General features: G+C 48.2%; 1 protein-coding gene across 5 annotated transcripts; it reads left to right on the top strand.

Annotated features, from left to right (window-relative positions):
* Window positions 1-6,186: 6,186 nt before the first annotated feature.
* LOC110527029 (N-acyl-phosphatidylethanolamine-hydrolyzing phospholipase D-like) lies at window positions 6,187-14,619 on the top strand. 5 transcript variants are annotated; one of them, XM_036956562.1, is made up of 8 exons: window positions 6,187-7,851; window positions 8,618-8,903; window positions 9,165-9,215; window positions 9,585-9,767; window positions 9,903-10,279; window positions 10,983-11,132; window positions 13,697-13,811; window positions 14,313-14,619. In XM_036956562.1, exons 2-8 carry the CDS (start codon window positions 8,643-8,645, stop codon window positions 14,442-14,444), a joined length of 1,269 nt encoding a protein of 422 aa, XP_036812457.1. In that variant the 5' UTR covers window positions 6,187-7,851; window positions 8,618-8,642; the 3' UTR covers window positions 14,445-14,619. The 5 variants fall into 5 exon arrangements, with proteins under 5 accessions (XP_036812457.1, XP_036812453.1, XP_036812455.1 ...); XM_036956558.1 differs by having other exon boundaries at window positions 9,162-9,215; XM_036956560.1 differs by having other exon boundaries at window positions 8,505-8,903; window positions 9,162-9,215.
* The last annotated feature ends 11 nt before the right edge of the window (window positions 14,620-14,630 follow it).

The following is a 14,630-nucleotide window of genomic DNA, read 5'->3' as shown; positions in this document are numbered from 1 at the left end:
GGGACGGGGGGGGGGGGGTGGATCTGATCCTAGATCAGCCCTTCTACTCTGAGAACCCAGGACCCAGAGGGTCAAAATGGTGGTCAAAATGAGTGCATAACGACCCAGGGCCCAGAGGGTTCTGGTCAAAATGAGCGCATAACGACCCAGGGCCCAGAGGGTTCTGGTCAACATGAGTACATAACGACCCAGGGCCCAGAGGGTTCTGGTCAAAATTAGTACTTAACGACCCAGGGCCCAGAGGGTTCTGGTCAAAATGAGTACATAACGACCCAGGGCCCAGAGGGTTCTGGTCAAAATGAGTGCACTACATAGGGAATAGTGTTCCATTTGGGACAGAACCACTGTCGGGTTCTTCAGTTGCACCTTGACCTGACCCTTGTTGTTGTTGTTGTTGTTGTCATACTTTGTTTTACCTCCAAACTGAAGAAAAAAAACACAACATTTGAAGACAGAAGGGCTGCAGATTTGTTGCAATAAATTTAAAAAAAAAAGATTTTATAATGTCTTATTCCTTCACAAGGAGTTACACTGTGTCCTGAAAGTAACCTGGTCCCAGACCTGTTTGTGCCAGTCTGTGTCATGACAAGGAGTTACACTGTGTCCTGAAAGTAACCTGGTCCCAGACCTGTTTGTGCCAGTCTGTGTCATGACAAGGAGTTACACTGTGTCCTGAAAGTAACCTGGTCCCAGACCTGTTTGTGCCAGTCTGTGTCATGACAAGGAGTTACACTGTGTCCTGAAAGTAACCTGGTCCCAGACCTGTTTGTGCCAGTCTGTGTCATGACAAGGAGTTACACTGTGTCCTGAAAGTAACCTGGTCCCAGACCTGTTTGTGCCAGTCTGTGTCATGACAAGGAGTTACACTGTGTCCTGAAAGTAACCTGGTCCCAGACCTGTTTGTGCCAGTCTGTGTCATGACAAGGAGTTACACTGTGTCCTGAAAGTAACCTGGTCCCAGACCTGTTTGTGCCAGTCTGTGTCATGACAAGGAGTTACACTGTGTCCTGAAAGTAACCTGGTCCCAGACCTGTTTGTGCCAGTCTGTGTCATGACAAGGAGTTACACTGTGTCCTGAAAGTAACCTGGTCCCAGACCTGTTTGTGCCAGTCTGTGTCATGACAAGGAGTTACACTGTGTCCTGAAAGTAACCTGGTCCCAGACCTGTTTGTGCCAGTCTGTGTCATGACAAGGAGTTACACTGTGTCCTGAAAGTAACCTGGTCCCAGACCTGTTTGTGCCAGACTGTGTCATGACAAGGAGTTACACTGTGTCCTGAAAGTAACCTGGTCCCAGACCTGTTTGTGCCAGTCTGTGTCATGACAAGGAGTTACACTGTGTCCTGAAAGTAACCTGGTCCCAGACCTGTTTGTGCCAGACTGTGTCATGACAAGGAGTTACACTGTGTCCTGAAAGTAACCTGGTCCCAGACCTGTTTGTGCCAGTCTGTGTCATGACAAGGAGTTACACTGTGTCCTGAAAGTAACCTGGTCCCAGACCTGTTTGTGCCAGTCTGTGTCATGACAAGGAGTTACACTGTGTCCTGAAAGTAACCTGGTCCCAGACCTGTTTGTGCCAGTCTGTGTCATGACAAGGAGTTACACTGTGTCCTGAAAGTAACCTGGTCCCAGACCTGTTTGTGCCAGTCTGTGTCATGACAAGGAGTTACACTGTGTCCTGAAAGTAACCTGGTCCCAGACCTGTTTGTGCCAGTCTGTGTCATGACAAGGAGTTACACTGTGTCCTGAAAGTAACCTGGTCCCAGACCTGTTTGTGCCAGACTGTGTCATGACAAGGAGTTACACTGTGTCCTGAAAGTAACCTGGTCCCAGACCTGTTTGTGCCAGTCTGTGTCATGACAAGGAGTTACACTGTGTCCTGAAAGTAACCTGGTCCCAGACCTGTTTGTGCCAGTCTGCGTCATGACAAGGAGTTACACTGTGTCCTGAAAGTAACCTGGTCCCAGACCTGTTTGTGTCAGTCTGTGTCATGACAAGGAGTTACACTGTGTCCTGAAAGTAACCTGGTCCCAGACCTGTTTGTGCCAGACTGTGTCATGACAAGGAGTTACACTGTGTCCTGAAAGTAACCTGGTCCCAGACCTGTTTGTGCCAGTCTGTGTCATGACAAGGAGTTACACTGTGTCCTGAAAGTAACCTGGTCCCAGACCTGTTTGTGCCAGTCTGTGTCATGACAAGGAGTTACACTGTGTCCTGAAAGTAACCTGGTCCCAGACCTGTTTGTGTCAGTCTGTGTCATGACAAGGAGTTACACTGTGTCCTGAAAGTAACCTGGTCCCAGACCTGTTTGTGCCAGTCTGCGTCATGACAAGGAGTTACACTGTGTCCTGAAAGTAACCTGGTCCCAGACCTGTTTGTGTCAGTCTGTGTCATGACAAGGAGTTACACTGTGTCCTGAAAGTAACCTGGTCCCAGACCTGTTTGTGTCACTCTGTGTCATGACAAGGAGTTACACTGTGTCCTGAAAGTAACCTGGTCCCAGACCTGTTTGTGTCACTCTGTGTCATGACAAGGAGTTACACTGTGTCCTGAAAGTAACCTGGTCCCAGACCTGTTTGTGCCAGTCTGTGTCATGACAAGGAGTTACACTGTGTCCTGAAAGTAACCTGGTCCCAGACCTGTTTGTGCCAGTCTGTGTCATGACAAGGAGTTACACTGTGTCCTGAAAGTAACCTGGTCCCAGACCTGTTTGTGCCAGTCTGCGTCATGACAAGGAGTTACACTGTGTCCTGAAAGTAACCTGGTCCCAGACCTGTTTGTGCCAGTCTGTGTCATGACAAGGAGTTACACTGTGTCCTGAAAGTAACCTGGTCCCAGACCTGTTTGTGCCAGTCTGTGTCATGACAAGGAGTTACACTGTGTCCTGAAAGTAACCTGGTCCCAGACCTGTTTGTGCCAGTCTGTGTCATGACAAGGAGTTACACTGTGTCCTGAAAGTAACCTGGTCCCAGACCTGTTTGTGCCAGTCTGTGTCATGACAAGGAGTTACACTGTGTCCTGAAAGTAACCTGGTCCCAGACCTGTTTGTGCCAGTCTGTGTCATGACAAGGAGTTACACTGTGTCCTGAAAGTAACCTGGTCCCAGACCTGTTTGTGCCAGTCTGTGTCATGACAAGGAGTTACACTGTGTCCTGAAAGTAACCTGGTCCCAGACCTGTTTGTGCCAGTCTGTGTCATGACAAGGAGTTACACTGTGTCCTGAAAGTAACCTGGTCCCAGACCTGTTTGTGCCAGTCTGTGTCATGACAAGGAGTTACACTGTGTCCTGAAAGTAACCTGGTCCCAGACCTGTTTGTGCCAGTCTGTGTCATGACAAGGAGTTACACTGTGTCCTGAAAGTAACCTGGTCCCAGACCTGTTTGTGCCAGTCTGTGTCATGACAAGGAGTTACACTGTGTCCTGAAAGTAACCTGGTCCCAGACCTGTTTGTGCCAGTCTGTGTCATGACAAGGAGTTACACTGTGTCCTGAAAGTAACCTGGTCCCAGACCTGTTTGTGCCAGTCTGTGTCATGACAAGGAGTTACACTGTGTCCTGAAAGTAACCTGGTCCCAGACCTGTTTGTGTCAGTCTGTGTCATGACAAGGAGTTACACTGTGTCCTGAAAGTAACCTGGTCCCAGACCTGTTTGTGCCAGACTGTGTCATGACAAGGAGTTACACTGTGTCCTGAAAGTAACCTGGTCCCAGACCTGTTTGTGCCAGTCTGTGTCATGACAAGGAGTTACACTGTGTCCTGAAAGTAACCTGGTCCCAGACCTGTTTGTGCCAGTCTGCGTCATGACAAGGAGTTACACTGTGTCCTGAAAGTAACCTGGTCCCAGACCTGTTTGTGCCAGTCTGCGTCATGACAAGGAGTTACACTGTGTCCTGAAAGTAACCTGGTCCCAGACCTGTTTGTGCCAGTCTGTGTCATGACAAGGAGTTACACTGTGTCCTGAAAGTAACCTGGTCCCAGACCTGTTTGTGCCAGTCTGTGTCATGATGGCACAAGCAGACTGGTACCCAGGCTATACTGAAAGGGGAGCGATGGTACCAGGTACACACCAATATAACACTATTTTATTCCTGAGGTCATTTGATACCTAATTAAAGAAGGGAGTGAAACACCTTGACTTCTAGCCTGGTCCCAGATCAGTCTGTGCTCTTGTCTACTCCTTCGCTGTCATTGTCAAGCCAAACAAATGAGTGACAGGGCGTTGCCATGACGGCACAAACAGACTGGTACCCAGGCTACCTGTTATTCCCGAGTGCCTGTGTAAGTTTAGCTTGCAGGTGATGTGCCAAACAGACTGGTACCCAGGCTACCTGTTATTCCCGAGTGCCTGTGTAAGTTTAGCTTGCAGGTGATGTGCCAAACAGACTGGTACCCAGGCTACCTGTTATTCCCGATTGCCTGTGTAAGTTTAGCTTGCAGGTGATGTGCCAAACAGCGAGGTCTCTTTGAATGACGGACCTCACCAATCTCTCTCTCTCTCGGTACCAATCTTTTACAGTGCTGATCATAAACTGAAATGGTGTTGAAGTCAACACTCGTGTCACTATTTGAAGCTGACTTCCTTGTTGCCCTAATGGCTGTGGACTCCAATAGGTGTGTTGTGTTAGTGGGCCTACCAGGGTTGGGCTCAATTCCATTTCAATCCCAGTCGATTCAGGTAGGACACTGAAATTCCAATTCTCTTCGATGCTTTTCAACGAGGAACATGTGGAATTGGAACTTTCTGAATTGACGGGAATGGAATTGACCCCAAGCCTGGAGTCTTCGGCCATGTCTTCGGGGTCAACGTCTTGGTACACCACAGTCACTTTAGCCACTACTAGTGTACAGACAGATGGGGTGTATGTATAAATGCCAAATGAGAATGTTCCACAATGCAGCTGTACTAATGGGTTTGTTCATGCTGGCTGTACTGAAAGTACCCAAATCCCATCGTTGGTGTTCCTGTGTGACATCATCATGTTCCAGGTTCCTTCCAGCAGGTTTGGGGTCCCGTTTATTTCACTATACAGTCAATTCAGAGAGTCAATTTGAAATTTGAGTTTTGTTTTCCTGGATGGACAGAACGGATAGGGAATTGACCCCCGACCCTGCAAACAATAGTCCATTTGTACAGGGGCCCCCTGGTGGTTGTTGTAGGATGTCTTCGTTCAGTCTGAATTTTCCTTCCGAACGTCGTTGTGAACAAGGAAAACAGAAAAGCACAGTGTTTCCCACAGCATGCTGTCCGACAGCCATGTTTCATAGGAGGAGTTTGGGTTCCAAAGTGTCGTCTTCTGTTACCTGTTCTCTCATTGTATCATATTGTACAAATCATTATTATTGGGTACTAACTTGCATTATATTTTTTTTCTACCTACATTTTAAAAGAGTTCGTAAACTATAGGAATTGTACAAAAAGTACTTTAATAGATATTGTTTATTAAAGAAAGGAACTGTTAGTGGGGAAAAATAGATTATTTGCCAAACTCCTTTTTTCAATTCTAGAATATGATGATTTTCACGGAGTTCTAGAATGGGTTCCGTTGGTTCCATTTACGATGTAAACATTCCTTACTTCCACTGTTTTGGTCTCAGAACACCAGACACTATAAAGAACTACGCAGTGAATGAAACAATTCACTACTCACTGGGCACAGACAGTCAATTCAACATCTATTCCACGTTGGTTGAACGTCATTTTGTTGATTCAACCAGTGAGAGCCCATTGGGTCTTCTGTTGAAAAACATAATGACTTCATATTTTATGGACTTTACATTGGTGGGGGGTGGGGGGTGGGGGGGGGGGGGGGGGGGGGGATTTTGATATTTGCATTTTTCTGCTCTGGAAATGTGTTTACCAGAAATGTTAGTATTTTATGACCGGAGGAAAAACCATAGTGTGTATTTAGATGTCTACAACAATGTTCATACAATATTCCATCACTGCCAACAACCCCCTGTGTTTTGTAGCATGGCAAAATAATAATTAAAAAATATGGAACTAAGTGTTGTCTCTGGGTTGTTTTTCTATTCGTGTCATAATTATCATTGATAGTTTATTGTATTGCTTCGGTTTATCTTGTGTTTTTTTTTAGCTCTCACACACTGTACTGAAGTAAGGAGAGTGACCCCTGGTGGTAATGGAAGGGACATGCAGTGCAACTGCCTCCCTGGTGACGGCAATAAGAGTGTGGCAATCATTGATATGGACAGACTTCATTCTGAGTAACAAAGTGCAACGAGGAAGAATTGTGTGAAACAAAATGCTCTCGGGAGAACTGGACTGGCTGGTCTTACCGTACACGAGGAGGTCGTTGTTTAGAGGTGGTCTACGCTCGTCTCTAATCCCTGCAGGAGAGACCTCTTGACTGGACCAGGATAAGGTGCAGGAGAGACCTCTTGACTGGATCAGGATAAGGTGCAGGAGAGACCTCTTCACTGGGCCAGGATAAGGTGCAGGAGAGACCTCTTCACTGGACCAGGATAAGGTGCAGGAGAGACCTCTTGACTGGACCAGGATAAGGTGCAGGAGAGACCTCTTGACTGGACCAGGATAAGGTGCAGGAGAGACCTCTTGACTGGACCAGGATACGGTGCAGGAGAGACCTCTTGACTGGGCAGGGATAAGGTGCAGGAGAGACCTCTTGACTGGACCAGGATACGGTGCAGGAGAGACCTCTTGACTGGGCAGGGATAAGGTGCAGGAGAGACCTCTTGACTGGACCAGGATACGGTGCAAGAGAGACCTCTTCACTGGACCAGGATCAGGTGCAGGAGAGACCTCTTGACTGGACCAGGATAAGGTGCAGGAGAGACCTCTTGACTGGACCAGGATAAGGTGCAGGAGAGACCTCTTGACTGGACCAGGATAAGGTGCAGGAGAGACCTCTTGACTGGACCGGGATAAGGTGCAGGAGAGACCTCTTCACTGGACCAGGATAAGGTGCAGGAGAGACCTCTTGACTGGACCAGGATAAGGTGCAGGAGAGACCTCTTCACTGGACCAGGATAAGGTGCAGGAGAGACCTCTTGACTGGACCAGGATAAGGTGCAGGAGAGACCTCTTGACTGGACCAGGATAAGGTGCAGGAGAGACCTCTTGACTGGACCAGGATAAGGTGCAGGAGAGACCTCTTCACTGGACCAGGATAAGGTGCAGGAGAGACCTCTTCACTGGACCGGGATAAGGTGCAGGAGAGACCTCTTGACTGGACCGGGATAAGGTGCAGGAGAGACCTCTTCACTGGGCCAGGATAAGGTGCAGGAGAGACCTCTTCACTGGACCAGGATAAGGTGCAGGAGAGACCTCTTCACTGGACCAGGATAAGGTGCAGGAGAGACCTCTTCACTGGACCAGGATAAGGTGCAGGAGAGACCTCTTCACTGGGCCAGGATAAGGTGCAGGAGAGACCTCTTCACTGGACCAGGATAAGGTGCAGGAGAGACCTCTTCACTGGACCAGGATAAGGTGCAGGAGAGACCTCTTGACTGGACCAGGATAAGGTGCAGGAGAGACCTCTTCACTGGGCCAGGATAAGGTGCAGGAGAGACCTCTTCACTGGACCAGGATAAGGTGCAGGAGAGACCTCTTCACTGGACCGGGATAAGGTGCAGGAGAGACCTCTTCACTGGACCGGGATAAGGTACAGGAGAGACCTCTTCACTGGGCCAGGATAAGGTGCAGGAGAGACCTCTTCACTGGACCAGGATAAGGTGCAGGAGAGACCTCTTCACTGGACCAGGATAAGGTGCAGGAGAGACCTCTTCACTGGGCCAGGATAAGGTGCAGGAGAGACCTCTTCACTGGACCGGGATAAGGTGCAGGAGAGACCTCTTGACTGGACCAGGATAAAGTAAGAGATGATTCACAGTCAGTTTGTACTTCAAATCAAATCAAATCAAATGTATTTATATAGCCCTTCGTACATCAGCTGATATCTCAAAGTGCTGTACAGAAACCCAGCCTAAAACCCCAAACAGCAAGCAATGCAGGTGTAGAAGCATGATATCTGCATTAGAATGTTTTATAGACATGCATAGATGTATGTCTTCATTTTGAGGGGTCCAGTTTTAGCTATGTTTTCTATAGTTATATCTTACTAATACCACGTATGTTAGTATTGATATATCATTGGTATAACGGGCAGCTTCAATCATGTTGTAATTGATTTATTGTAATCCATTTGAAGTTTTCAAAAATGAATGACTCATATTTACACAGAATCTGTGAATCAATCCGTTGTGGTGATATGGGTGATATGGGTGATGCCCTTTGAACTCCAGGAAAAAGTTTTCACACACAAGGTGAGACTTATCGAAGTTATAAGGAAACTGGTAACCAGTTTACAGGAACAATAAGAAACAGTTGTTGGCCAAGATTTTATTATAGGCTAGCATATAGTGCCTTGTATTGTTGCTATCTTCCATGACTTTATAGAGCAATAACCTTATGGGTCCAACTTCCTGGTTTGGGTTTTCAGCTCTACTTCCTGGTTTGGGTTTTCAGCTCTACATTTATGAAGCACCCGTCTGAAAAATCTGTCCAGTTGACTCACATAACTTCTGTCAAGAGATATAGCACCACAACAACTGCAGAACTTGATGTTGTGTCCCACACAGACCAGAGGAACAGGGACTTGAGGCCATGGCAGAGCAGGGGGAAGCCCGGGGGACAGGAGAGGAACCACGAACACCCAACACGCCATCCCTGAACCACCGGGGGACAGGGGGGACTTTCGGGGAAGGTCAAGATGTGGAGAAGGGAGAAGTCATAACCAGATCCACGAGGGAGAAGAACGGTCGCTTCACCAACCCCTGGCCCACATGGCACTACCCCTCCTCTGCCTCCCTGCTCCGGTTCTATCTACTAGATAAGGACCACAGCAACCTACCCCGCTCCAAAGAGGTACGAATCCCATCTTTAACCTATTGGCTTTTTGCCTTGTTGTTGTTGCTTGTTAATTCTACATTCCATTAGCAATTTGTATAGAAATGTATCCTAGTAGATGATGCATGACAACCTCATGCAATTCTATTCATTTAGACCTGATGTATTTCAACCTCAGACAAGGAGTTGAAGTGCTTTCATCAGAGGTGTGCTGAGTCCTTTTCAGCCAGGTATTTGTTGTTATAAACCAACCGTTTGTGTGTCCCTGTGTTTGAGGAGTTAGACCGTGAGCTTCCACTGCTGAAACCGTCCTTCATCCAGAGTCCTGAGGTTTGTTTCCATGTTGTTGTGTCTTGTCTATCTCTTTTTAGTATGCAATACTGTTCCCAGGAGTCCATGAAAACAACAGATCAATTCAACAATAATATACCGCATACACATATGTGGCATAAACGCTGGTTGAGAGAATGCCAAGAGTGTGCAACACTGTCATCAAGGTAACGAACGGGTGGCTACTTTGAAGACTTTCAAAATCTAAAAATATATTTAGATTTGTTTAACACTTTTATTTTTGGTCACTACATAATTCCATATGTGTTATTTCATCTTGTAGAGAAGAGTGAATATAAAGAAAAGCGGCTGGAATTAGTAGGTCCACACTTTTGACTGGTCCTGTATATATATAACATGACACCACAGGTGTCAGGAACCGTGGGGTCTGGTCTCAGGGTGACCTGGCTGGGCCACGCATCAGTCCTGGTAGAGATGGACGGCCTGGTCATCCTCACTGACCCCATCTTCAGCCAGAGGGCGTCTCCCTTCCAGTTCATGGGGCCCAAGAGGTTCAGGGGCCCGCCGTGTACAGTAGATCAACTACCCAAGGTGAGGTGCCTCCAAACACTTGAGAGACGTGTGTGTGTGTGTGTGTGTGTGTGTGTGTGTGTGTGTCAACGGTATAAAAAAAAAGATAACACATCTCCGTGGACTTTTCCAGTTGATACAGTTTTCTTCTTCCAGGTGGATGCTGTGCTCATCAGCCACACCCACTACGACCACCTGGACGTAGGTTCAGTTAGCAGCCTCAATAAGCGCTTCGGCGCCGAGCTGCGTTGGTTTGTCCCTCTGGGGCTCCAGGGTTGGATGCAGAGCTGTGGCTGTAAGAACGTGATAGAGTTGGACTGGTGGGAGGAGAGCTGTGTCCCTGTCCCCAGCCCTGTCCCTGTCCCCAGCCCTGTCCCTGTCCCCAGCCCTGTCCCTGTCCCCAGCCCTGTCTCCAGCCCTGTCCCTGTCCCCAGCCCTGTCCCTGTCCCCAGTGGTGTCAGCCAGGATAAGGTGATGTTCGTATTCACCCCAGCCCAGCACTGGTGCAAGCGCACCCCAACAGACGATAACAGGTTGGTTTCCTTACTTTACAGATAGCTGCTTTATTCAGGAGAGGTTTACTTCCATTGACTGTGACATGTGGGTCTGTTACCTACCTTAGTTGAAAGCACTCGACTGTGACATGTGGTTGTGTTACCTACCTTAGTTGAAAGCACTCGACTGGGACATGTGGTTGTGTTACCTACCTTAGTTGAAAGCACTCGACTGTGACATGTGGTTGTGTTACCTACCTTAGTTGAAAGCACTCGACTGTGACATGTGGTTGTGTTACCTACCTTAGTTGAAAGCACTCGACTGTGACATGTGGTTGTGTTACCTACCTTAGTTGAAAGCACTCGACTGTGACATGTGGTTGTGTTACCTACCTTAGTTGAAAGCACTCGACTGGGACATGTGGTTGTGTTACCTACCTTAGTTGAAAGCACTCGACTGTGACATGTGGTTGTGTTACCTACCTTAGTTGAAAGCACTCGACTGTGACATGTGGTTGTGCTACCTACCTTAGTTGAAAGCACTTGACTGTGACATGTGGTTGTGCTACCTACCTTAGTTGAAAGCACTTGACTGTGACATGTGGTTGTGTTACCTACCTTAGTTGAAAGCACTCGACTGTGACATGTGGTTGTGTTACCTACCTTAGTTGAAAGCACTCGACTGTAAGTCGTTGTGGGTAAGAGTGTCCACTAAAATGGCCTAAATGTAAATGAATAACAGGGTGCTGTGGGGGAGCTGGTCTGTCCTGGGGCCCTGCAACCGCTTCTTCTTTGCTGGAGACACCGGCTACTGCTCGTCCTTCCAGGAGATTGGGAGGCGCTTTGGTCCGTTCGACCTGGCGGCCATACCCATCGGCGCGTACCTGCCCAGGTATGAAACTAGTGTAGAGCTGTCCTGCCCAGGTATGAAACTAGTGTAGAGCTGTCCTGCCCAGGTATGAAACTAGTGTAGAGCTGTCCTGCCCAGGTATGAAACTAGTGTAGAGCTGTCCTGCCCAGGTATGAAACTAGTGTAGAGCTGTCCTGCCCAGGTATGAAACTAGTGTAGAGCTGTCCTGCCCAGGTATGAAACTAGTGTAGAGCTGTCCTGCCCAGGTATGAAACTAGTGTAGAGCTGTCCTGCCCAGGTATGAAACTAGTGTAGAGCTGTCCTGCCCAGGTATGAAACTAGTGTAGAGCTGTCCTGCCCAGGTATGAAACTAGTGTAGAGCTGTCCTGCCCAGGTATGAAACTAGTGTAGAGCTGTCCTGCCCAGGTATGAAACTAGTGTAGAGCTGTCCTGCCCAGGTATGAAACTAGTGTAGAGCTGTCCTGCCCAGGTATGAAACTAGTGTAGAGCTGTCCTGCCCAGGTATGAAACTAGTGTAGAGCTGTCCTGCCCAGGTATGAAACTAGTGTAGAGCTGTCCTGCCCAGGTATGAAACTAGTGTAGAGCTGTCCTGCCCAGGTATGAAACTAGTGTAGAGCTGTCCTGCCCAGGTATGAAACTAGTGTAGAGCTGTCCTGCCCAGGTATGAAACTAGTGTAGAGCTGTCCTGCCCAGGTATGAAACTAGTGTAGAGCTGTCCTGCCCAGGTATGAAACTAGTGTAGAGCTGTCCTGCCCAGGTATGAAACTAGTGTAGAGCTGTCCTGCCCAGGTATGGAACTAGTGTAGAGCTGTCCTGCCCAGGTATGAAACTAGTGTAGAGCTGTCCTGCCCAGGTATGGAACTAGTGTAGAGCTGTCCTGCCCAGGTATGAAACTAGTGTAGAGCTGTCCTGCCCAGGTATGAAACTAGTGTAGAGCTGTCCTGCCCAGGTATGAAACTAGTGTACAGCTGTCCTGCCCAGGTATGAAACTAGTGTAGAGCTGTCCTGCCCAGGTATGAAACTAGTGTAGAGCTGTCCTGCCCAGGTATGAAACTAGTGTAGAGCTGTCCTGCCCAGGTATGGAACTAGTGTAGAGCTGTCCTGCCCAGGTATGAAACTAGTGTAGAGCTGTCCTGCCCAGGTATGAAACTAGTGTAGAGCTGTCCTGCCCAGGTATGAAACTAGTGTACAGCTGTCCTGCCCAGGTATGAAACTAGTGTAGAGCTGTCCTGCCCAGGTATGAAACTAGTGTAGAGCTGTCCTGCCCAGGTATGAAACTAGTGTACAGCTGTCCTGCCCAGGTATGAAACTAGTGTAGAGCTGTCCTGCCCAGGTATGAAACTAGTGTAGAGCTGTCCTGCCCAGGTATGAAACTAGTGTATAGCTGTCCTGCCCAGGTATGAAACTAGTGTAGAGATGTCATGCCCAGGTATGGAACTAGTGTAGAGCTGTCCTGCCCAGGTATGGAACTAGTGTAGAGCTGTCCTGCCCAGGTATGGAACTAGTGTAGAGCTGTCCTGCCCAGGTATGAAACTAGTGTACAGCTGTCCTGCCCAGGTATGAAACTAGGGTAGAGCTGTCCTGCCCAGGTATGAAACTAGTGTAGAGCTGTCCTGCCCAGGTATGAAACTAGTGTAGAGCTGTCCTGCCCAGGTATGAAACTAGTGTAGAGCTGTCCTGCCCAGGTATGAAACTAGTGTAGAGCTGTCCTGCCCAGGTATGAAACTAGGGTAGAGATGTCCTGCCCAGGTATGAAACTAGTGTACAGCTGTCCTGCCCAGGTATGAAACTAGTGTAGAGCTGTCCTGCCCAGGTATGAAACTAGTGTAGAGCTGTCCTGCCCAGGTATGAAACTAGTGTAGAGCTGTCCTGCCCAGGTATGAAACTAGTGTAGAGCTGTCCTGCCCAGGTATGAAACTAGTGTAGAGCTGTCCTGCCCAGGTATGAAACTAGTGTAGAGCTGTCCTGCCCAGGTATGAAACTAGTGTAGAGCTGTCCTGCCCAGGTATGAAACTAGTGTAGAGCTGTCCTGCCCAGGTATGAAACTAGTGTAGAGCTGTCCTGCCCAGGTATGAAACTAGTGTACAGCTGTCCTGCCCAGGTATGAAACTAGTGTAGAGCTGTCCTGCCCAGGTATGAAACTAGTGTACAGCTGTCCTGCCCAGGTATGAAACTAGTGTAGAGCTGTCCTGCCCAGGTATGAAACTAGTGTAGAGCTGTCCTGCCCAGGTATGAAACTAGTGTAGAGCTGTCCTGCCCAGGTATGAAACTAGTGTAGAGCTGTCCTGCCCAGGTATGAAACTAGTGTAGAGCTGTCCTGCCCAGGTATGAAACTAGGGTAGAGCTGTCCTGCCCAGGTATGAAACTAGTGTAGAGCTGTCCTGCCCAGGTATGAAACTAGTGTAGAGCTGTCCTGCCCAGGTATGAAACTAGCGTAGAGCTGTCCTGCCCAGGTATGAAACTAGTGTAGAGCTGTCCTGCCCAGGTATGAAACTAGGGTAGAGCTGTCCTGCCCAGGTATGGATAGACACTGTTAACCATCCAGATCCAAATGAATCCATCCATATATTGTTATTTCTCTTTAGAGATGTAATGAAGTCACTGCATGTGGACCCAGAGGAGGCTGTGGAGATTCATAAGGACGTTAAGGCCAAACACTCCCTGGCTATTCACTGGGGGACCTTCGCATTAGCTCATGAGGTGAGCATTCTATATGTTCAGCCATTATATAAGCCTACATCCACAATATATGTTGGCCTCCAAAATCCATCTCCTCCCTCTCCAACTCCTCCCTCTCCATCTCCTCCCTCTCCTTCTCCCCCCTCTCCATCTCTTCCCTGTCCTTCTCCCCCCTCTCCAACTCCGCCCTCTCCATCTCCCCCTCTCCATCTCCCCCTCTCCAACTCCGCCCTCTCCTTCTCCCCCCTCTCCCTCTCCTCCCTCCATCTCCTTCTCCCCCCTCTCCCTCTCCTCCCTCCATCTCCTTCTCCCCCCTCTCCTCCCTCCATCTCCTTCTCCCCCCTCTCCCTCTCCTCCCTCCATCTCCTTCTCCCCCCTCTCCCTCTCCTCCCTCCATCTCCAACTCTTCTGCTCTCTCTCTTTCTCTATAATTTTCTTTCAACTCATTTATTTTTAACCCAATGCAAAGGAAAGCGCCTAGCTAATATTGTTCATATTTCCCTTTGTATCTCTCTCTCTCAGTTTTACTTAGAGCCTCCAGTGAGACTCAGGGAGGCCATGGAGAAGAATGGGTTGAATGTGGAGCACTTCTTTGTCCTGAACCATGGAGAATCCAGAGTGATGGGGGGAGAAAGAGAAGGAGGGGGCGTTTGACTGATCAGATGGGCTACATTGCCAGAAGCTGCAATATGAAAGAGTTTGGACTTCTGACAAAGAGATCTAAGCTTGGCATTATAGTAGTAATAGTTTGCCTGATAAAGGGGCACTGATGTACATATTTGCAACTTTAAAATAAATATATGTTTTTAATGCCAAGTGATATTGATTGCACTATTAAAT

The sequence above is a fragment of the Oncorhynchus mykiss genome, chromosome 21 (genome assembly GCF_013265735.2).
Source record: "Oncorhynchus mykiss isolate Arlee chromosome 21, USDA_OmykA_1.1, whole genome shotgun sequence".
NCBI classification, from domain to species: Eukaryota; Metazoa; Chordata; class Actinopteri; order Salmoniformes; family Salmonidae; genus Oncorhynchus; species Oncorhynchus mykiss.
This window is presented reverse-complemented; position numbering and strand designations above follow the sequence as displayed.

Excerpts from the sequence above, each read along its gene's own strand:
- LOC110527029 (XM_036956558.1), top strand. The coding sequence starts at position 8,643 with ATGGCAGAGCAGGGGGAAGCCCGGGGGACAGGAGAGGAACCACGAACA. Across the intron at positions 8,904-9,161 it reads ACCTACCCCGCTCCAAAGAG|GAGTTAGACCGTGAGCTTCC; the intron begins GTACGAATCCCA and ends CCTGTGTTTGAG. Across the intron at positions 13,812-14,312 it reads CCTTCGCATTAGCTCATGAG|TTTTACTTAGAGCCTCCAGT; the intron begins GTGAGCATTCTA and ends TCTCTCTCTCAG.